The sequence below is a fragment of the Protobothrops mucrosquamatus genome, unplaced genomic scaffold (genome assembly GCF_001527695.2).
Source record: "Protobothrops mucrosquamatus isolate PMUCROS unplaced genomic scaffold, P.Mucros_1.0 scaffold799, whole genome shotgun sequence".
Classification (NCBI taxonomy): Eukaryota; Metazoa; Chordata; class Lepidosauria; order Squamata; family Viperidae; genus Protobothrops; species Protobothrops mucrosquamatus.
Window position 1 is genome coordinate 188,130 of NW_015387065.1, and position 22,458 is coordinate 210,587.

General features: G+C 43.1%; 1 protein-coding gene across 1 annotated transcript in view; it reads right to left on the reverse strand.

The window, feature by feature from the left end:
- Nucleotides 1–12,664, reverse strand: part of FGFR1 (fibroblast growth factor receptor 1) — a 57,370-nt gene extending 44,706 nt beyond the window's left edge. The window contains 2 exon segments of the mRNA XM_029284657.1: nt 4,109–4,127; nt 12,574–12,664. Of these exon segments, the coding sequence (XP_029140490.1) occupies nt 4,109–4,127; nt 12,574–12,664 (110 nt within the window).
- Between the last annotated feature and the right edge of the window lie 9,794 nt (nt 12,665–22,458).

Below are 22,458 nucleotides of genomic sequence, written 5' to 3' on the forward strand. Positions count from 1 at the left end.
GAGGAGGAGGAGGAGGAGGAAGAGGAAGAGGAGGAAGTAGTTCTTCTTCTTCTGCTTCCTGCTTTCCCAAGCCCTCCTCCCACGTGGGAGGAGGAGAACAGCAGCTGGATTAACTTTTACTGGTTGGATACTCAGAGGGGACCCTAAATAGAGAGAGGGGAGGTGTTGCACGCAATCGGTCCTGTGCAGGGTGAGTCCCTCTGAATGTTTTCTTGTTTTGTTTTTCTTTTTAAATCACATTTGCATTCAGAGCCTTTCCCCCCAAAGGGCAAATGGTAGTTATTGGCCAGCCCTGTGGATGCAGAGCCACAAAAGGGAGCCCAGAACAATAAAAAAAACCCTGAATGGCTGAGATCAGCAGGTCCCCTCTGCGGTTGCCATAGAAACACCGCCAGGGCTTACTAAAGGTATTTCCTGAAAAGAGAGAGAGAGAGAGAGAGAAAGTGTGTGTGCATTCGTGCGCATGTACACACACAGCCACCCCAGATCCCTTAATCCCAACAGGAAGTGCTTAGTTGGGCCTCTGGGGACCAGTCTCTTTTTATCTGGGGTTGGGGGAGAGGAAGAGGTGGAGGGGAACCCCCTTCTAATTGGCCTTTCCTGAAGGCTGGCAAGGATCAGTTTTGCCGGGGTGGTGCGCCAAAGGTATTAGCCATCGCTTTCTCTTCATCCGGCTGCACAGAACCCATGTGCAACGCCTGTTTCTTATTTTGGCAAAGTCTCAGTGGTGGGAGGGGTAGCGGTGGGCAACAGCTACTGATGCTCCTTATCCGTTCCCTAAAGGACTTCTTCCTCCCAAATCAGGACCCCAACCCAGCACTAAGTTTTCCAGCTTATTAAAGCCAAGAGTTAACAAAGACATTCAACGCCCTCAAATATGCAACAGGGGGGGGGGGAGAACAACTAGTTGTGTTCACTGCAATCGGAAGATGGCGATCGCTGGATCAGAATGAAAGCTACAAGCCCAGTTGGATGAGGGTGGTTCAGACAGCAATAGCACCTAGACCAGGGGTAGGCAACCTTGGGCTCTTTTATGACTCGTGGACTTCAACTCCCAGAATTCCTGAGCCAGCCACGCTGAGGGGAAAGGGAGAGGTTTCCAAGCTGAGCCAGGCTGGCTCAGGAATTCTGGGAGTTGAAGTCCACCAGTCATAAAAGAGCCAAGGTTGCCTATCCCTGCCCTAGACTTATATACTTCTCCATAGTGCTTTACAGCATTCTCTATGCGGTGTACAGAATTTGCCTATTGCCCTCAATAACCTGGGCTCTTATTTTACCGACCTCAGAAGGATGGAAGGCTGAGTCAACCTTGAGCCAGACAGGATCGAATTCCTGGCAGTGGGCAACGTCTGCCTGCAATGCTACATTCCAACCACTGCACCACCAAGTCTCCTGTGATGTGAGTCAGCTACGAGAAGGGAGGGAATCAGAGGTCCATCGTCCCTCTTCCATGCACCTGGAGGCCCTTACGTTCCTCCTCTGAATCGCCTCATTTCACAACTGATTACAGGGAAGCCATTCCACTCTCTTGACTCTGGATGGGCCAAGATGGTGCTCCCTGAACTCACAACGCATCTGGAGAGCATCAGGTTGGGGAATGTGGACCTACCATGAGCTCTTTTGCATTTAGACACGCTGCCTTGCAACACGTGATCAAAAGAGCCGGGCTCCTTTTGAACGGTTTCTGACACATGACAAGATAATGTTCTCCTGCTTTCTAATGGCTGTGTTTAATGCAGGTAGTCCTCAAATCACCACCCAAACTGAGTCCAACATTTCTGTTGCTAAGCAAGACAGTTGCTAAGGGAGTTTTGGCCCACTTTATGACTCCCTTGCCACAGTTGTTAAGGGAATCACTGCAGTGGTTAAGTTAGTAGCACGGTTGTTAAGTAAATCTGGCTTCCCCATTGACTTTGCTTGTTAGAGCAGGGGTCCTCAACCTTGGCAACTTTAAGACTTGCGGACTTCAACTCCTAGTTGAAGTCCGCAAGTCTTAAAGTTGCCAAGTTGAGGACCCCTGTGTTAGAGGGTCACAAAAGGTGATCATGTGACCCCCAGGAACTGCAACTGTCATAAATGTGAGTCTAGGGAGCGAAAGATATATATCCACATGGAGCTCCCTTTCCATCTGGCCTATTGGCCATCCTTCGCTCCCTAGAGACTAAAATGGACGTCCTGAAACTTGAGCTGGCCACGAACAAGGAGTGTATATCGGAGGTGGTGGCCCTTGAGAGCTGTATGCAATGAAATTTCATTTTGGTGTATGCCGATTGGTGTACATTTAAAGTGACAATTAAAGTTGTTCTTCTTGTTGTTGTTATTATTATTATTATATAACATGTTCCATATTTCAATCCTTCCAGCAGAACGAATGCTCAGCAGTCACACTGAGGGGAAAAGTATTAGGTTTTCCTCTCCTTTTCTTCTCTATTGCCGCCGTAACTACAAAAAAACCCAAACAAAACCTGATATGGGAGACTTGGCCAGAATTCTCTTAATCCCTCCGCACTTTGGGAAGACTTTTATTTATGGTGACCTGTGTCTGTATGATGGTCATTTCATCCTGTTCTTTTGGCTGATTTATTGTACGGAATTCTTTATTTACTCTATGGTAGCATAGTACAGACTGTTCTGTAGGCCTCTTGAGCTGAAAAATGCTGAAGAAAAGCTGGATTCATAGCAACGTTGGAAAAAGGGAATTTGGTTTGGCAAGAATGGAATAGAGGAGAATGATTTGCTGTCATGAGTACTACTTTATAGATGTCCCTACGTAGTAAAGACAGTTCCAGATCTTTGGCATCCTTAAATTTCACATTTAAATCATATTAAACCAAAGATGACGTAAAGCAGTAAGCACAATGGATCATTTCAATAATTTGTAGACGCTGGAATTTTTTTAGGATATAATTCTTTTTCTTTACAGTATGGATTTATATAATATTTATGACATTGAGGTACACATGATACGTAAACATGAGTTTTCTAAATCGGTACAAAGGATCCGGAATTTGAAGTGGGTTGTATGGGTTCAGCTGCCTAAAACTTGCTTTAAAGTTTAAAGTCTTAATTCATGTTTCAATTTATACCGATGTGGAGTTTCAATATCTCAGGGGATGCCACAAAGAAGAGGGAGTCAAGCTATTCTCCAAGGCACCTGAAGGCAGGACGAGAAGCAACGGATGGAAACTGATCAAGGAGAGAAGCAACCTAGAACTAAGGAGAAACTTCCTGACAGTTAGAACAATTAATCAGTGGAACAACCTGCCTCCAGAAGCGGTGAATGCTCCAACACTGGAAGTTTTCAAGAAGAGACTGGACAGCCGTTTGTCTGGAATGGCGTAGGGTCTCCTGCTTGAGCAGGGGGTTGGACTAGAAGATCTCCAAGGTCCCTGGCAACTCTGCTATTCTGTAAGAGTATCCTGCTTGAGCAGGGGGTTGGACTAGGAGACCTCTAAAAGCCCTTCCAACTCTATTATTCTATGTTCTATGAATGCCTTTGCTCAGGCCTCCCATTTCTTCACATCATGTCCCTTGAGGCAGAGACAGCAGGATAGCACTGGGGCTTTTCATATAGACTTCATCCTGAATTCCAATTTAAAAGGGAAAAACAGTGGCTTCCTTACTAAGCGTGGCCTGTCCACTTTCAGGTTTAGCATAGCAGCAGGATGCTATTTTAACAAGTAATCCTCGGGTTTTGGTTTGTGGGCGAGAATTAGAGAGATTTGGGAACACTGAGCTTAGCAGGGACGAGACCCACCAAAATCAGCTCCTTGGCACTGAGAACGCCTGCCAGGCTCCACACAGTCTCAGATTTCCAGGCCAAGAGGATGTTGCCTTTCAGTTCAAATAATCATCTTTTAGCCAGCATTCCTTTTCGGAGAGGGGGTGGGGAGGGAAATAGTGAATATTTCTCAATTATCTTTGACCAGGTCTTCGTGCAGCAATCTTTGTACCTTGGAAACGTTTTGCAATAAAATCCCCAATTTGAAATGCACAATGTCTGACTCATCCAAGGCTAATTTAACCGGCTGTCCCTCGTTTAATTAATCGATCCAATTTTCTATAAGTGTATTGCACACCAATAATAATAACAACGCGCAAGATCCACTCAGCTTAAAAAGGGTTGGCTGTTCAGAATTCAGTGGATAGAGAGAACAGAAGTTGAATGTGAAACCTGTAAATCTTACCTCCCCCCAAAAAAAACCCACCCCTCCCAGATCAAAGCTCAAGGGACTTCCTAAATTTTTCAATAATTGAAGGTTCTGAAAAAGAGTTGTCTGCCCTCAGAGAGACTGTAAGGAAGAGTACCATCTGTTCTCTCTCTAGAGTTAAGGCATACAGGTGTGTATTGAAACCCCCAGTATAGCTGCAATTCTGGGTTCAGTATCATTTGAGGGCACCCCAACACCTCTGCATGGGCTGAACAAACCAGGCAGAATAAACTACAGTTATTTATATACAGTGATACCTCAGTACTCGTTGTGAATTGGTTCCAGGACAAGGGATGAGTAGCAAAAACGATGAGTACCAAACACATTTTCCCCATAAGGAATAACGTAGTGAGTCACAAGGCAGCTGACCATGACAAGTTCTAGCTTGTGCATGGAGTACCAAACAAACAATGAGTAACGGGACAGATTTTTTTTGCATCAAAATGTACTGGGTACCAAATTTGATGAGTTTCAAAGCAGTTGAGAACCAAGGTACCACTGTAATCATAAAATACTAAAGCTGGGAGGGACCTTGACAGGAGTCCTTATAAAATCCCAGACAAATGGGCTGTTCAGTCTTGTCTTGAAAACCTCCACTGTTGGAGCACCCACAACCTCTGAAGGCAAGCCATTCCACTGGTTAATCGTTCTCACCGCCAGGAAATGTTTTCCTTAGTTCTGCGTTAGTTCTCTCCTTGATTAGTTTCTATCCATCGCTTCTTGTCTTGCCCTGGGGTGCTTTGGAGACTAAATCTTCTCTGTGACAGCCCCTCAAGTATTGGAAGACGTTACCATGTCTCCCTCAAGCTTTCTCTGTTGGCCAGGTAAATCAGACCCAACATTGGGCCATGAAAAAAATTAGGAAGAAAGAAATTAGGAAACGGGAGGAAAGATTACTTGTTTGAGCTCTGTTGTTGGAGAAGGCACCTGCCGATTCAGCAGAGGTAACAATCCAGCAAATATTGGAGCATATAAAGCCAGTCATATCGCTGGAAGGCAAAAAACCCACAAAATTCCACCTTAATTATTTCGGCCACGTCGTGTGATCAAACTTACTGGAAAAGTCAGCTATGCCTGGAAGGGTCAGTGGTAAAAGGAAACGAGGCTGCCCAAAAAACATAACAGCTAGACACCATCAAAGCCCACATCAGCCAGAGGGTAAAAAACAGTGGTTTTTTTGTAAAGAAAAAAGGTGCCAGAACTCACACACGTCATACAACCCGCCTTGCCTACCCTATAAGGTTCCATCCCAAAAAGGTGCCAGAACTCCATTCTGGGCGTTCTATGAGAAAAAAAGCCCTGGTAAAACAACTCTAAGAAGCTCTACAGATCGGGAAAAATGTGGAGAGAAATATGTCCATAGAATTGGGGACAGGACTGAACAGATAGCACCGTCATTTGTCAAATGCTACAGAGATCCGAAAGAGTAGCCTGCACAGATACTTAAAAAATGCCCTAAACAAAATCGTCAGCAGAGATGGAGGAAACCTTACCTAGCTAATTGGCTCATTCATTTTCATCTTGGTATGATGCATTGGGTTTTTTTTTTTTTTTTAAGGTACCTGCATTCCCTCTTCTGGCCCCACTCTACCTACCCCCCCTTATATAGTTTGGGCAAAAGTTAGCAATAAATCTTTTGGCAGATTGGATTTTTCAAGCTTAAATTGAGCCTGTTGTCACTCAAGAGTTATTTTTAATGGGTGGGGGGCTGGGGTGGGGGAGAGACTATATGCCAGAGGGTAGGGGGGGGTCTTTCCTTTGTTTGCAAGGCTGGAGCCAGGGAGGAAAATGCAATACTTTTGCTTCCCCCCCCCCTAGGAAAAGGAGTTGTAAAAACATGCCCCAGCTGCTAGGCATGACCTTTGACCTCCTGGTTGTTCAGTAACTGCTTTCTTCTCTTTCCATCTCCCATCTCCCCTGGACCACAGCCTAGTAATTAATCACAGCATCAAACAAAATCAGCCGGTCACCGATTCTCTCTCGGTCCCTCAGCCCGGCTTCTACACACCCCTCAGCTGAGCCAAATTCCTGCCCTCCTTAGATTTCATGTGTGCCCCGGCTCAAGTTTGCAAAATACCCAAACGAAAACAGCACCCCTGTCCCCCTCCCCAATGCATACTTGACACAAAAATCTGCCCCGAAAAGACTGGAAAGTGAATCTCTACCAATGTTTTATTTGCCTTTAATTTATTCATTTGCTTCGTCGTATTTCCTATAGCCACCCATCTCAGAAAATCTGACTCAGGATTGGTGCGCAATAAAAGGAGAATATAAAATAAACAAAACCGCTCTGCAATTAAAAACATCAGCGTTGTTATTGAAAAGCCTAGGAGAGAGGATTCATTGTTAACAGGCAACGAGGCCGCCATTATTTCCTTAAGATCCCCCAGCCTGTTTTGATAGACTTCTAGAAGGATTTCAAGGTTGGGTCTCGTCCTCAGCTACCATTCACAGATTTCACACAGCAACAAGACCAGGTTGAATCTAACTATGGCTTGTTGACAGTGCCACATTTGGCCAAACAATATGCTAACTGAAATCAAATGGAGCATGTTATGGCCACATGCACAATAACAAAAATGTATGGTTCCCAGGGACTCCCCTAGGTTGTACCACTCACTTTGGACAGCAAACCAAATCGTTTTTTTCGATTATGCAATTATTTCAAACTATTTTTTGGCCTCAAAAAGCTGACAAGTGGATTGGTTACGGCTTCCTGAGCCAATCACATCTATTTTTTCCAGTTTGAAAAATTCCCACAAAAATTGGTGGAAAGAGTCAACCAGATGGCTGACATCATCCAATAAATGTGTTTAGACCCCAGAAACTGATTTTTGGGAGATACAGGGATCAGTCTATGTCAGTGTTTCTCAACCTTGAGAACTTTATGATATGTGGACTTCAGCACCCAGAATTCTCCAGTCAGCCGTGAAGAGAATTCTGGGAGTTGAAGTCCACATTTCTGAACGCTTCCAAAGTTGAGAAACATTGGTCCATTAGGTTCTTGGTGTTTTTGATCTTGGTTGGATTGAGTTTGTGAATGCCAAGAACCAACAAGAACCAACTCTGACCTATATATACTTTGTACTGGTATGGAAAAAAAAATAGCCAGATGTGTAAACACTTTAAAAACATTTTTTCCTAACCTATCTCCGAAAAACTAAACACTATCTAGGCATACTCAAGTGACCTGTAAAATCAAACTCACTTATGGGATGCTAAAAATATAACTTAATAAATCAATGCAGTTAAAAAATAACCCTATTAAAAGAGAATATACCCAGGTTCAAGAATCCAGCTAATATTGACACAATGCAGAAAGAGCTGCGCCTATCCTTCAATCTTATCTGTGATTGAGGTATGGGAAAAATAATTAATTGCAGTTCTGTTCAGTATCTAACCTTTGGGCTAATTTCCTTATCGAGTTATGTTAATGGGTGGAATAAAGAGATCACAATTTTCTGACAATTAATCAATGGAACAGGTAGCCTCCCACAGTCCTGGGTGCTCCATCCCTGGAGGTTTTCAAAAATAGATTGGACAACCATTTGAGTGGGGTGGTGTAAGGCTCCTGCCTTGAGTAAGAGGGTTGACTAGAAGACCTCCGAGATCCCTCCTAGCCCAATAATTCTATGTTCTATGTTATGCTCCCTCGGAGGATCAGCATGGAAATTTTCACACACCTTTGTAGGCAATTAAGACAGCCAGCTTGGTACAGTGATTAAGGGGCTGAGATAGAAACTGAGAGTTCTAGCTAGGCACAAAACCAGTTGGGTAATTTTGGGCCCGTTACTATCTCTCAGCTCTAAGAAGTAAGCAATGGTAAACCACTTCTGAAACCTTGTCAGAAATCTTGTCCAAGCAGTCATCAGGTGTCAGCCCTGATTCAAAGAGACCAATAAGCCAAACAAAACAAACCCCAAACTTGTGCACTCTGAGCTATTAACTATACTCTGAAAGTATAAACTTCAGTTTACCCATGAATAGTAGTTTACATCTAAAGTTAGGGAGGGTCTCTTGTCAAGGTTTGCATTCAGCTCCAGATTCAACGAGCCCATCTGTAAACTTCACACTGACTCATTTCTGAAAAACAAGCTGCCAATGAAAACTACCACATTTCTCCCAGCTTGCTTTACTTATCAACTTTATAGCCATCAAAAGAATATGAGGATAGACTGCTGCTTCTATACCTATTTGAATTCCTGGTTTTTGAAGTGCTGTTCTATTAGCTCTAATTTCCTTTAAAAGGGTCTGATTTGAAGATTCAACTTTCTTTCAGTTACAATCCAAATAATCCATGCATGTAAAAAAAAATCCACGTTAGTCAAGGTTATGATATATCTGAGAGCATAAGGAGATGTTCATATATTTCCCTTATCTAGAATCTTGAGCTTCGATTCTAAATACCTACACTGTCAATCAAGGAACAGGTGGATCAATTGGTATCTCAGTGACAGGATACAACTGGTGAGGATATCTCTGCATGGTTGGCAAGTCCACACACTGCTTCCATTTTGTTTTAATTTTGTCTGAAGGCTTTGGGAATTTGAGCAGCCTAAATACCATTGCACGTGAATACTTTTTTCTTTATTTTAGGAAGAAATCGTCAAATTTTAGGAAGGAATTACCAAGGCGGAGAATGGATTCCATAGAGTGCAAAAGCTATAACAGTCTTCTACAATCAAACGCCCTCCTGATGTGCATGTCTCGGTCTGCAAATCCTGTCCCCTTGAGTCAGGGGTTCTCAGCCTTGGCAACTTTAAGACTTGTGGACTTCAACTCCCAGAATTCCTCAGCCAATTTTGCTGGCTGAGGAATTCTGGGAGTTGAAGTCCACAAGTCTTAAAGTTGCCAAGGTTGAGAACCCCTGCGCTTGAGTCAACATTCAAAGACATCACATGGACCTCAGGTGGATTTTAATACAGAGATGCTTAATTCTGTGATCGCCAAAGACTATCATAGGCCATAATAAATCATGGTTGGGCATTTATATCAAGCTGAGTCGGTGTCTAATGAATAAAGCGCCAGCCACATGCTGTTCGCTCTGCTGGAGGCAAAACTGCAAAGCAGCTAATTTGCCATTTCCATAAAGCTGAAGGTTAACCACAGGAGGCATGGAGGCTCAGCCTTTAGGGATGAAGGATGCAGCCTTCTCCCTGCCTCTCTGTATTGTTGGCGTTCGTATCCTGAAACCTACCTAAATACGTCCATCCAGTGCTTTTTTTCTAAAAAAAAAAAAAAAAAGGTGCCGGAACTCACACACGTCATACAACAACCCGCCTTGCCTACCCGACAAGGTTCCACCCAAAAAAGGTGCCGGAACTCCGTTCTGGGCGTTCTATGAGAAAAAAGGCCCTGCGTCCATCCCAGAATCTAAAGGTAGAGAACTTTTTGTAACTGCGATCCAATTAAGATTAGTTTTTGTGGAATAGCGATGTTTCTCTAACTGAAATAAAGAAAGGCACCATTCAGATGTTCCACTGTCCCTCTGGGATTGCGCAATTCCATCCAGGAAAATGCAAAAAACCCCATTTTTGTTGCCTCCCGTAATTAAAATATTAGCAGGATCCAGTCTGAGTCGGTCACCAGGACCAAGGGTTTATTCTTCCAAGCTTTGGGGCTTGTGCTAGAGCCCATCATTAGGGAATTTCTCTCTCTCTCTAGAATATGTGCCTTGGGCTGTTCTACGCATTTTATTTATATGGGTTTCTGACTGTGTATAGCTTTTAGGTGTTGATTAAAGTGTTGACGGCCGGATCTTGCAACATTATCCTGGGACACTTATATTTACCTTCATTCCTCTAAAATATTAGCCCACAAATTGTATTATGACCCTGGAAACTAACTGTCGCATATTTAGCAAAATGACACTTTTCATCTGGGAGAGATTGATAAAAGAAATGGGACAAGCTTTCCTCTTAGACCAGCGGTTCTCAACCTGTGGGTCGGGACCCTATTTGGGGTCGATCGACCATTTCACAGGGGTCGCCAAGCAAGGCTGTCCGCCATTTTTCCCCCTTTTCCGGCGGGTGCCTTACCTCCCTTGGGCTGGGCCAGCTGGTGGTCGGCCTGCTCCGTCTCTGCCGCTTGCCAGCTACGCCTCGGCCAGTGCAGGGGGCGGAACCACGCATGCGCGGCGCTCCCGGGCAGGGAAAGTCCTCGACTTACAACCGGTTTAGTCCTCGACTTACGACCGGTTTAGTCCTCGACTTACGACCGGTTGGGGTCGCGGCATTAAAAAGGTTGAGAACCACTGTCTTAGACGTCATTCTTCTAGTTATCTTTCAGTAACTGCTAGTGTGCTGTTAACTTTCCTATTTCTTTTCCAGTTTTCTGAACATTTACCCAGGCTGCTTGTGAATCTAGTGCAGATTACTCTTTAGAAAGGATTAACAGATTGTTTTGGATGATAAGGAGCTCGGCAATTAATCATTCAAAGTCTGCCTTTTTGTTTTGATAAGCTAATGTGGAATGCTGCCTGAGGCTCAAACATGCTTTCAGTTCACGAGGTGTTTTTAATTTTTGCAACTGCCATGAGAAAATGTCCTTTTGCAGGTGGGTGGAAGAATGCTGCAGCCAAAAGGACAGCGGATAAATATTGAGACAGGCCTTCATAGGCTTCAAATAATAGAAAAGAATACAGATGTGCAAGATGGCTTCACATCAGGGTGATAGCTTTGAAGTACAAATAAACGAAACTGGTTCCCTGTCCTTGTCTGATCAAAAGCACAAATAACTTTGGCTGGCTTCTGATCTAACCACCGGCTTCAACATGAAAGACTATTTATTCTAGCTCATAATTTTCAGCTTTAACCTTCTTCTGGCACCTTGGGATAATTCTCTTGTACAGTAACATCATCCATCTGTTGCCAGCTTCTGACATAAAATCTTACAGAATTATTGCCTGAGAAGAAAAGCAATCATTTCAAACCATAAATGGGACATACAGGGAGAAGGCCACACGTAAAAACGGAGTTGGGTCTTTTGTCGATGAGTAGGTTGTGAGAATGTAGCCATTGTCGTAGCATACTACATGAATCAGGCCATCATCAAAAGCCTGGATTATTTGTTTGGACATGGCATTGTATGACAATGTCTTTATTAAACGTGCCAGTGCATTGGGATAGATTGTTTTGGTGATTCATACACTGTAAACTGGGGGTTTTGATGTTGGATTGACATGCTGTACGGACTCAACTAACACGGTTTGTAAGCCATAGCAACTTAGCACGTTGTCTGAATTCCGACAGTTGTGGTCTATTGAATAAACTGCCAGGTGTGAAAGGCCAGGTCCACACAAGAAGGTTCAATTAAACTGATTTATTGCTAAATCCCCTACAAAGGAATCTTTTCAACCAACAGTCAACATCTGGTTACAGTTAGATAAGGGCCAACAGGATTCAAAGGGGATTGGACTTCATTTGCTTGTGACTATCTAAGAATGCTAGGCTGATCCCCTTTTTCACTCTGCCCCCAGGCTCTGCCGGTCCCTTTCCCTCACAAACTATAATATGGCCTATAGTGAGGATCAGTTCATCTTAAACTATAAGATCATTTTTACTGCATCGTACATTTTGGAAACCAAATCTTTATATTTGATAAGAACTAGAGTGTGTTACGTGAATGCAGATCAATAGCGTCACTTGGGAAAGGCATTTGTCTGTGCAGACAGACAACCTATTATGAGCAGCAGCATATAAAATGAACTCTGCAATCGCTCGTAAAATGTTAGGCTTGATTTAGTGAGGAGGGACAAAAGAGTCAAGATAATGTCTTTGATTACACCAGGGGTAGGCAACCTTGGCTCTTTTATGACTCGTGGACTTCAACTCCCAGAATTCCTGAGCCAGCCAAGCTGGCTCAGGAATTCTGGGCGTTGAAGTCCACGAGTCATAAAAGAGCCAAGGTTGCCTACCCCTGGATTATACACTATTGACTGCCATCTTGATTTTTCTTTTTTTTAACTTTCTCCCTAACCCTCTTGCTTCAGTTTGGAGATTTGTAAATACCAAAGAACCAGGTTTCCTTGAATTATCTCACATGCTCAATCCTGCACAGGTCACACAGCCAGTAGAGAACGTACAAGAGCAAACCAGCTTTCTGCCAGGTTTCATGAATGAGAACGGAGGAAGAGAGACCATTTCCCCCCCCCTCCCCTCTGGTGAAGAAAATATCTTGGACTGATATACTGTAATACACACCCAATAAAATATTGTGCCTGGTGAGAAATTATGAGAGTTTACATTCGGTTCTTCTGGGTCTATGTTTGGCGGAGAATTCCCGTTAACCAACATCACGGCCGTAGAACACGTAAGAACGGGGAAAAAATAATGGACACGAATAAACCAGGTGATCTGCCTACCTTGCTCTGGCAGGGTTTGCGCTGGTCTTGCAGTGGACAGTGTGGCTATGACCAGCACAGCCCCAAAAATAAGACACTTCCACGTAAACATCCCACTTCTCCAGCTACTGGTCAGCAACAGAGTGCTCAGAATCCATGAGGGCTTGGATGTTTGCTGGTCAACACAGAGATGTCTCCTTCTTCCATGAAGTGCAGGTCTTCAATTACTGTAAAGGGGGGGGGGGGGAAGAGAGAGAAAAATAAGTTAATGCACCAGAAATTAAAAAAAAAATATCAAAATGTAATACTTCTAATATTTCAATTCGGGCCCTAAATTTAAGGTCCTGTGTGTTCTTTATGGATTAATAGAAGTTTTGTAGACCCAACACTATTCAGGTAGTCCTTGACTTACAATCATTCGTTTAACGACCGTTCCAAGTTACAATGGCACCAAACGTTTTTGACTTATGACCGTCGCAGCATCTCTGCAATCCCATGATCAAATTCAGGGACTTGGCCTGAATTTGGAAGGTATTTATGAAGTTGTAACTTCCTAAGGCTGTGTGATCGCATTTTTGACCTTCTTAGCCAGCTTCTGATAAACAAAGTCAGTGAGGAATGCCAGATTTCCTTAATAACTTTATGATTCACTTAACAACTATGGTAAAAAAAAGGTTGTAAAAGCAGGCATGATCCCTTAACAACCGCCTTGCCTAGCAAAGAAAATTCTGGTCTCAATAGTGGTCATAAGTTGAGGACTACCTATATATTCATATGGCAGACTTAAAACCGGTTTAAAGGCTGAGCATCTAAACCGCATTCTCAATCCAAGCTAATCAATATTTTTAACACCCAAACACCCAAAAACATACATACCAAAGAAATGCATACACCACAACTAAATGTCATAAGATAGTTTATCATGGCAAAACACTCTTAAATCTGTTTGAACAGACCACAGCTTAAACCAGCGTCTTTGCATCTGGTTTGCATATAGTGAAACGGGCCAATTAGTTTAAAATAGGAGCATTTTTAATCACCTCTGTTTCCATGGTGGGAACTGGCAGGGTTATTGCCTGCACGTGGAATGTTCAACCACCGCTTGGTTTAATCATTCTTCCAAGTACGGAAGTCATCTGATGGGCAAAGTATTACACCAAGCAGAAATTGCAAAAATTGAGGAGCAACTGTGCCAGAATGGCAACTTGCAAGATCAAGTTTGCCCTTGATTTTTAACAAGAGATCACAACTTTTAACCTACAGAGAACCCGTTGACACTTCACTGAGGAAGTAGAATGCAAAATAAACAACAACAGCAAAATCAAAACCAGCCAACTACATGCAGCTCCACAAACTACCTATTTCAAAAATAGCACTAAAGAATCAACCTCTGGGTCAATTTTTTTTCCCTTTTGAAAGCGAATGCTTCACTTGGTGTAAAAAGAAACTACAGTTTGTAGTGCCATGTTGGTTGCTCTGACATTTAATCCACTTCACAATGATCTGCATGGCCTTTTGCACACCTGACTCAGTTTCAAAACTCACAAAAGTGCTTCAATAATACAATAAAACATCTGTCCAGAAAAAGGGCAAGAAATAAAATCAACCACCAGTTAGAATCATGCCCCAATCACAATCTTTAAGAAGGAAGGAAGGAAGGAAGGAAGGAAGGAAGGAAGGAAGGAAGGAAGGAAGGAAGTCCATCATGTGCTGGATCAACCATTTATGCCTGGGCATTCCCAAATCATTCCATTAAATGTAGATGCCCTGATTGAACAGCCAGACAGAACTAAGAGCTTGATCCCTAATGCCAGGCACTCTAGTTGTCCTCCTTCTACCAGCCCAAAGAAGGCAGAAAAATCTCCAGGGTCAAAGCCATTCTTGGTTCATTGGATCAAATCCCACAGTTTTACCAAAAGCCCTAGTGTTGAGCACTTGACCACTCATATGCTGAAGCAGATACTTAAATAAACCTGGCACCAGAGGGGGTTGGACTAGAAGACCTCCAAGGTTCCTTCCAGCCCTATTATTCTATGTTCTACGGAAACTGAAAAGCAACAGTGAGCTCCTGAGTAACACATTTAAAGCCTAGTCCTCAAAGCTGGGTCAACTATTCCAAAAATGTGTTATTCAGGCTCTTGCTGTTGTTTTCTGGCCTTCATGTCTGGTGCCAGTTTTGTTTAAGTGCCCGGCTTTGTTCCTTGGCAGCAGGGCTTTTGATAAGCAAGTGGAATTTGGTCCAGTGAGCCAAGAATGACGGAAAAGCTGTCAGTCTTTTCAAAAGTGATTACTATGGTTCCAAATGGTTCCAAAGAGGAGCCAAATTAGGAGAAAGGGGTTGTTTTGCTCCCATGACCCTTCTCTTAAAGAAAGCTGGCGAGTGGAACAGAAGGAAAGAAGAGAAAATAGAGAACGTAAAATAATAGGATTGGAAGGGACTTTGGAGGTCTTCTAGTCCAACGCTCTGCCCATGGCAGGAAACCCTATACCATTCCAGACAAATGGCTGTCTAGTTAAGGGGTAGGCAACCTTGGCTCTTTTTGACTCGTGGACTTCAACTCCCAGAATTCCTGAGCCAGCATGAGGGAAACTTTGGCCCCTTCATGACTTGTGGACTTCAACTCCCAGAATTCCTGAGCCAGCCATGCTGAGGGGAAAGGGAGAGGTTTCCAAGCTGAGCCAGGCTGGCTCAGGAATTCTGGGAGTTGAAGCCCACGAGTCATAAAAGAGCCAAGGTTGCCTACCCCTGTTCTAGGATCTCAACTCTTATATTTTGGTGACCGGAACTGGATGTAGTATTTCAAGTGTGATCTCACTGGTGCAGCACAAAGCAGCACGGTCACTTCACGTGATTGAGGAAGTCGAAGGAGAGAAGGAAAAAGTGTCATGATTTAAAACTGGCTGTAGCCCCCTGGATTTTTCTTCCCTGAAACATCTCAAAGTTGGCTCCGAAAAAGTCGTGGGGAAGTCCACCCTAGTTGCATCAAGCGACAGCTTCATGCTTCCAGCATGATTCGTAAGGTTGAGTCACACGAGATGATGTGCTGTCCTTCAGGCGTGGAAAAAAAGGCCCAGGGGCACGGAAGTAGCGTCAGAAGGAAAACATGCACTCTGCAGCCAAATTAAACTGCAAGTTTTGGAACAGAAGAAGGGAAACCACTGTCTCCTTGAACATTCTGAGGCAAAAAAGCCACAGATCCCATGCTGAAATGTAATGAAAAGAGGCTAGCTGTCCCCCAAATTGCAAAGAATCCTAGGTTTTGAACATGGCGCAGAAGTAGCAAAACGCAAAAGCTAATCCAAGCACATTAAAGAGAAACATCAGTCACAAAGACTGGGATCACAATTAACTAAGCGATGATGTAATTTGTTTAATTCTTGCTTAGTGTGTGTTTGTGAATTAGGACGCTGCAGACTATAAATCATGGTCTGTTGTATGGTTGTTCCCTGCTGTTCTCTCCAGCTATTACTTATGCTGTGCAAGCTGCTTTTTCTGTTTGTGTGGAGAGTCACCTACTTGCAAAAGCCTCGCTAAGTTATCCTGAAGTGATCTTGAAAACCTTAAAGGTTGCACAGTGTCATTTCTGGATCTCCCTTTTTGAAAAATACAGGGAGTCCTCAATTTATGACCATTTGTTTAATGACTGTTACAATGGCACTGAGAAAAAAGTGGCTTATGACCAGCCCTCACACGTACAACAGTTGCAGCATCCCTAAACAGAATTTGGGCACTTGGAAATTGCCACGTATTCATGATGGTAGCAGCATCATGGGGTCACATGGTCGTGACCTTCCCGGGGGCTTCCGACAAGCAGATCCACTCTATTACCGACTGATTCATTTAACAACGGTGGAAAAAAGCTGTAAAATCAGCCACAACTCATTTAACAACCGGGTTGCTTAGCCACAGAATTTGGACTTTCAATCGTGCTCATAAGTCGAGAACTGCTTGTAGGCGAGGAGAATTTGGACCCCAAAGGAGACCCACCCTGTCCTTTCAGATAAGAGGAAGTGTAACTTCATTCGATAAATCTAGAGGAACTTTTACACATCTATAAATTTAACATGTTCATTATTACACATAAACCATTGATGATGTGCTAACAAATGCACAGTAGAGAGAGTCCTGGAAGTCCACTGCAGGATTCTGGGCCGGCAGGTATAATTCTATGAACAGCTGGGAAAACCAAAAGTCATATTCCCAATAAAGAGACACAAAAATAAAACAGTTGAGGTCTACTTAGAATTATTGTATCAAGACAAAGACAGGGTCAATTCTCATAAAGCAGTTATTGATGAGCAAGGAGCTGGGCAGCCTTTAAGGATACGATGTCCCCTTACAAACCGATGTGGTGTAAACCAGCAGCTTGGACTTGGAAATGATGGATGAACGTGGCAATAGACATCACCTTAAAAAGGAATGTTTATTCAAGATGGATCTCTCCATGTGGCTTCTATATCTAAACCTAACAGAGACTAAAACACCCTGCAGTAAAACTGCTGCCGACCGACGTCAGAGACACATCCACAAAGTTTGTATAGCAACATATGGAAGGAATTTGACCTTGTTTTGATCGGAGATGTTTTTCAACATTTCAATCTACTCTCCTGCCCTGGGACTTCCTGGTCTTCTCCAATCCAAATACTGAGCAGATCTGACCTTGCTTAGCTTTTCTCAATCAACTAAGGTTGGCTAGGTGCGTATGTAGTATGGGTCTATATCTAGGCAAGAAAAAGCAAATGCACAGGTATAATAATATAGGTGGTACCTGGCTCAATAGTAGTTAACTGTGAGAGGGATCTTGGAGTTCTAGTGCACAATCACTTAAATATGAGCCAGGAGAGTGCTGCAGCTGCCAAAAAAGCCAACACAGTGCTAGGCTACTAAGCGCCTGAAGGCAGGACAAGAAGCAAGAGATGGAAACTAATCAAGGAGAGAAGCAACTTAGAACGAAGGAGAAATTTCCTGACAGTTAGAACAATTAATCAGTGGAACAACTTGCCTCCAGAAGTTGTGAATGCTCCAACACTGGACGTTTTAAAGAAGAGATTGGACAACCATTTGTCTGAAATGGTATAGGGCCGGGGTGGCGAACCTATGGAACGCATGCCACCGGTGGCACGCAGAGCAACGTGCCGTTGCCCCAGTCCTAGGCCTTCAGCTGGGTTTTATAAAACCTTTTCGCTTTAGGCCTCCGCCGCTGTGTGCCCAAAAAAAAAAAGAGATTCAATCAATCAATCAATTTCAACTTCTCGTGGGAAAAACAAAGATCTCGCAAAGTTGGAATTGATTGATTGAACTTTTTAGTCCCATCCAGTCTGCTGTTACCACCGCAGCCACTCCCACCCAATGGGCCACACCCACCCAGCACCTGACGATACATAAGTGGGTTTTGGGTTGCAGTTCGGGCATTCGGTCTCTAAAAGGTTCGCCATCACTGCCCCAAGTGGAATTTTCCTCCCATGTATTTTACCAGGAAACATAGATAGGGCAGGCTAGAAAAGTCAGTGCCCTCCTAACCATACCCAAGCACTCCGAGTTTGTTGGTGATACCCATTTTGCTTTTTTATGTTCATGGTGACCTAACCCTAACCCTAAGTGGAATTTTCCTCCAATGGGATTTTCCCATGTATTTTACCAGGAAACATAGATAGGGCAGGCTAGAAAAGTCAGTGCCCTCCTAACCATACCCAAGCACTCCGAGTTTGTTGGCAGTGTCCATTTTGCTCTCTGAGTTCATGGTGACATAACCGTAACCCTAGGGTTTCCTGCCTGAGCAGGGGGTTGGACTAGAAGACCTCTAAGTCCTTCCTACACTGTTATTCTGTTCTGATGATAATGGAGATATTACAATACTGATACTTAATTAAAATGCAATCAAACATTTGCTGGTCTTGATAGCAAGCATGGACTTTATTATGCTTCTAGTGGCTCACAAATTCCAGATGTGGGTTGCTGCTTCCCAAGTTCCCATCTATCCTTCCTAAATTGTTTCCCCAGAGGTCTTGAAACTCCAGTCCTCATGGATGGTGACCAGGAGAATTGGGAATTCTGGTATTAGCAGTCCCAACCCATCTGGAAGACACCAATTTGAGGAAGGTTTATCTAACCCAGTGTTTTCAGAATTTGGTGCTCATAAGATGTATGGACTTCAACATCTGGAGTCTTCCGGGAGTTGAAGTCCACTCATCTCAAAGTTGCCAAGTTTGAAAAAACATTGATCTAACCCATTTGCTGATCAAAACTGGTGGTACACTTATAAGGAAGGCTGAATGCTGGAGAAGTGGTGCTTTCAAATTGTGGTGTTGGAGAAGACTCTTGAGAGTTCCTTGGACTGCAAGGAGATCAAACCAATCAATCCTAAACGAAACCAATCCTGATTGTTCTTTGGAAGGACAGATAAGGAAGCTGAAGGTCAAGTATCTTGGCCACCAAACGAGAAGAAAGAATTCATTGGAAAAGACCCTGATGATGTTGGGAGAGACTGAAGGCCAAAGGAGAAGGGGACAGCAAAGGAGGAGATGGTTAGATAGTGTCATCGACGCAATAAACATGAATTTGGGAAATCTCAGGGAGACCAGAGGGGCCTGATGTGCTGTAGTCTACAGGGCTGCAAAGAGTCGGGCACAATTTAGTGGCTGAACAACAACAATTTTATACACAGGGCCAGGGAGTGCTCTAACCAGGAACAGAAGTCCCTTATGAGTTGGCTGTTCTGTGAAGAGGCAATTGAACTCAAAGAATATAAAGACTCAGCTCTTCTTGGTATTTACACAGACTCTATATAAATTTGAACAACCTCACTGCTCATTGCACAAGGATGGAAAGCAAACACATGATTTCCGTTCCTTCCTTCCTTCCCAGCTACGGGAACTCGTTCACCCTCAGTTTTGTTCCCCACTCACCTTCATAACGTCGTCCTGGGGTGTTTATGCTTAAGATTTTAGCACATCTTCAAATACTAAATAAAAGTTTTAGCACATGCTGCAATGGCTACTTAACCCCTACCACACGGCAAGAGAACATTTATGCAGGCCTATTGGCACATGGGCACAGGACTGTCCCCATCCAGCAGAAAATCTTAAGTCTGATCAATTGTGGTTTTTTCCAGCAAGATCCACAGAGAATACAAAGAACTGCAAGGAAACATTAATGCCAAAAGACACGAAGATTTAGACACAAAGTTTTTCCAAAGCACCAGAAGGCAAGACAAGAAAATGGATGGAAACTAAAGGAGAGAAGCAACTTAGAACTTAGGAGAAATTTCCTAAGAGTGAGTGCAATTAACCAGTGGAACAGCTTGCCTCCAGAAGTTGTGGAGGTTCCATCACTGGAGGTTTTTAAGAAGAGACTAGACAACCACTTGTCTGGAATGGCATAGGTCAGGAGTAGGCAACCTTGGCTCTTTTATGACTTGTGGACTTCAACTCCCAGAATTCCTGAGCCAGCTATGCTGAGCCAGCTATGCTATGCTGGCTCAGGAATTCTGGGAGTTGAAGTCCACGAGTCATAAAAGAACCAAGGTTGCCTATCCCTGGTATAGGGTCTCTCTATACAACTTCTGAAGGCAAGCCCTTCCTCTGATTAATTGTCCTCTCTGTTAGGAAATTTCTCCTTCGTTCTAGGTTGGTTCTCTCCTTGATAAGTTTCCATACGTTGCTTCTTGTCTTGCCTTCAGGTGCTTTGGAAAATAGGCTGACCCCCTCTTCTTTGTGGCAGCCCCTCAAATATTGAAACATTGCTGTCATGTCTCCCCTAGTTCTTCTTTTCTTTAGTCTAGGCATACCCAATTCCTGCAACCATTCTTCATATGTTTTAGTCTCCAGCCCTCTAATAATCTTTGTCACCCTTCTAGACTAGTAGGTTAATAGTAGAGGTGAATCCAGTTCATAGCTCATGCTCTTTACCATTATTATGTCAAACCAGCTCTCAGCTGGCAGCAATACCGTAATTCTTACATACCAGAAGAAGTGACTAAGAGCAAATTCTAGTGGTCCTATTTCATTCCTTGAGGCTTAATAAGTTCTTAATAAGTCAGTTACCACATTCTAAATATTAAACCCTTCAAATAAACAATACGGCACTGTTTTAAGTCAATACACAGGAAATACAAAAGTATACACAATCCATTACAACAGGGCTCATTGCCTACTAAAAATGACTGATTATAACATTATAGAAATAACTACAAGAAGAATGCCTTTTTCTGAGGCAGGGAACATATTTGCATAGTAGCCAGCATCCCAATCTAGGAAAGTTTTTCTTAACTTGGCAGCTTCCGGATGGATGGGTGTCAGTTCCCAGAATCACCAGTCAACCTGGAAATAGTTGAAAATTCTGGGAGTTGTATACTTCTGCCACTTGCCAAGATTAAAAAACACGATTTAAACCATTATTCACAGATATGTGTTTGTGATGTATTAACTGACAGATCATACTAACCAACAGATCTTATAACTCAACACGTTTGTCTCATTCCCAGTGGTTAACAACAGTTAAGTAAAGACCATTAGCACTTTGTTAAAATGGGTTTTAAAGAAATCCCTGCCATTCCACTGGTTAATTGTTCTCACTGTAAGGAAATTTTTCCCTTAGTTCTAGATTGTTTCTCCTAATCTCGGTGCTTTGATGCATAAAATGGAGTGAATAGCACTAATAGCCTCTTAATTGACATTCATAATAGAATTTTCCCAGAATAGCACATGAAAATCACAATATAATTAAAAAACAAAAATAAAACTGGCTGCTCCTGATTAGGATCAGGGTAATTTTGCCTCCCAGTTGGAAAGCTGTTGGGTTCAAATCTGTGATGGGATGGGCAAGAGATGGTCTCCATATGTTAGGGAATTTTAGATGTCAATTTGTTCTCCATATGTTAGGGAAATTTAGATGTCAATATGTCAATGGTCCATCAACATTTGGAAGACCGCATTTTATCCACCCCAAATCTGCAACTGAGTTAAATTTGTACCTAATCCTGATCAAGAATCATAGCTAAAGAAGCAGCGATGTGGTCTAAGGCCGTGTTTTTCCACCTTGGCCACTTTAAGCTGTGTGGACTTCAACTTCCAGACTCTTACACATTGGCTGGGAAATTCTGGGAGTTAAAACTCTACAGAGTTTAAAGTGGCCAAAGTTTAGAAACACTGGTTAAGTGTATAGGGAGGGATCCCTTGGCCACATCGCTGATGCTCTAGGTCGTTATCTCTTGGGGTTTCTACTAGCATCCATTTGAAAACATACAGACACAATGTACGGTCATGATAAAACAAGAGGCTCTGATCATGCAGAAAATTCTATAAGCAAATATGGAATTCCTCTGTCTCACTGTGCTTTATATGTGTTTACCGGTGCACCTCCACAGGTTCAGATATCTTATTCAGACCTAGCAAATACGTGCCCTGCCCTCCTTCCGTTATTTTAAGTCTTGTTGTGATACCCAGACAATTTTTCCTTATTCTTTCTTCTCCTTTTTATGTCAGGCTGACCGAAAATTATCTAAGTTGCAGGCTGTTGATTTTGGGCGCTATTAAAGGGCAGACTGTTAACGTAACACTGCTGCCTAGTTACCGTCTGGCAGAAGAGCTGCTGACATAGTTTTCTGTCCCAGGAGCCAAACTAACATGGCTAGCCAAGGAATCTTTGTCTTTGGTGAAATAGGATGTAGGGTGTGAGTTCCACTAACAGGGAAGAGAGAATAGCAAAAGTTAGGCACTACTGGGAGATGCACAACACAGACCGTGTAGTGAAATGGTATCTTGATTAAAAAAAACAACACATGGCTGATTATCCCAAAGGTGCTTTTTCAAAAGCCAACTGGACTTTCTTCGTTTTTCCTTGAAGACGTTTCGCTTCTCATCCAAGAAGCTTCCTCAGTTCTTCTTCTCTTCTTGGATAAGGACAAC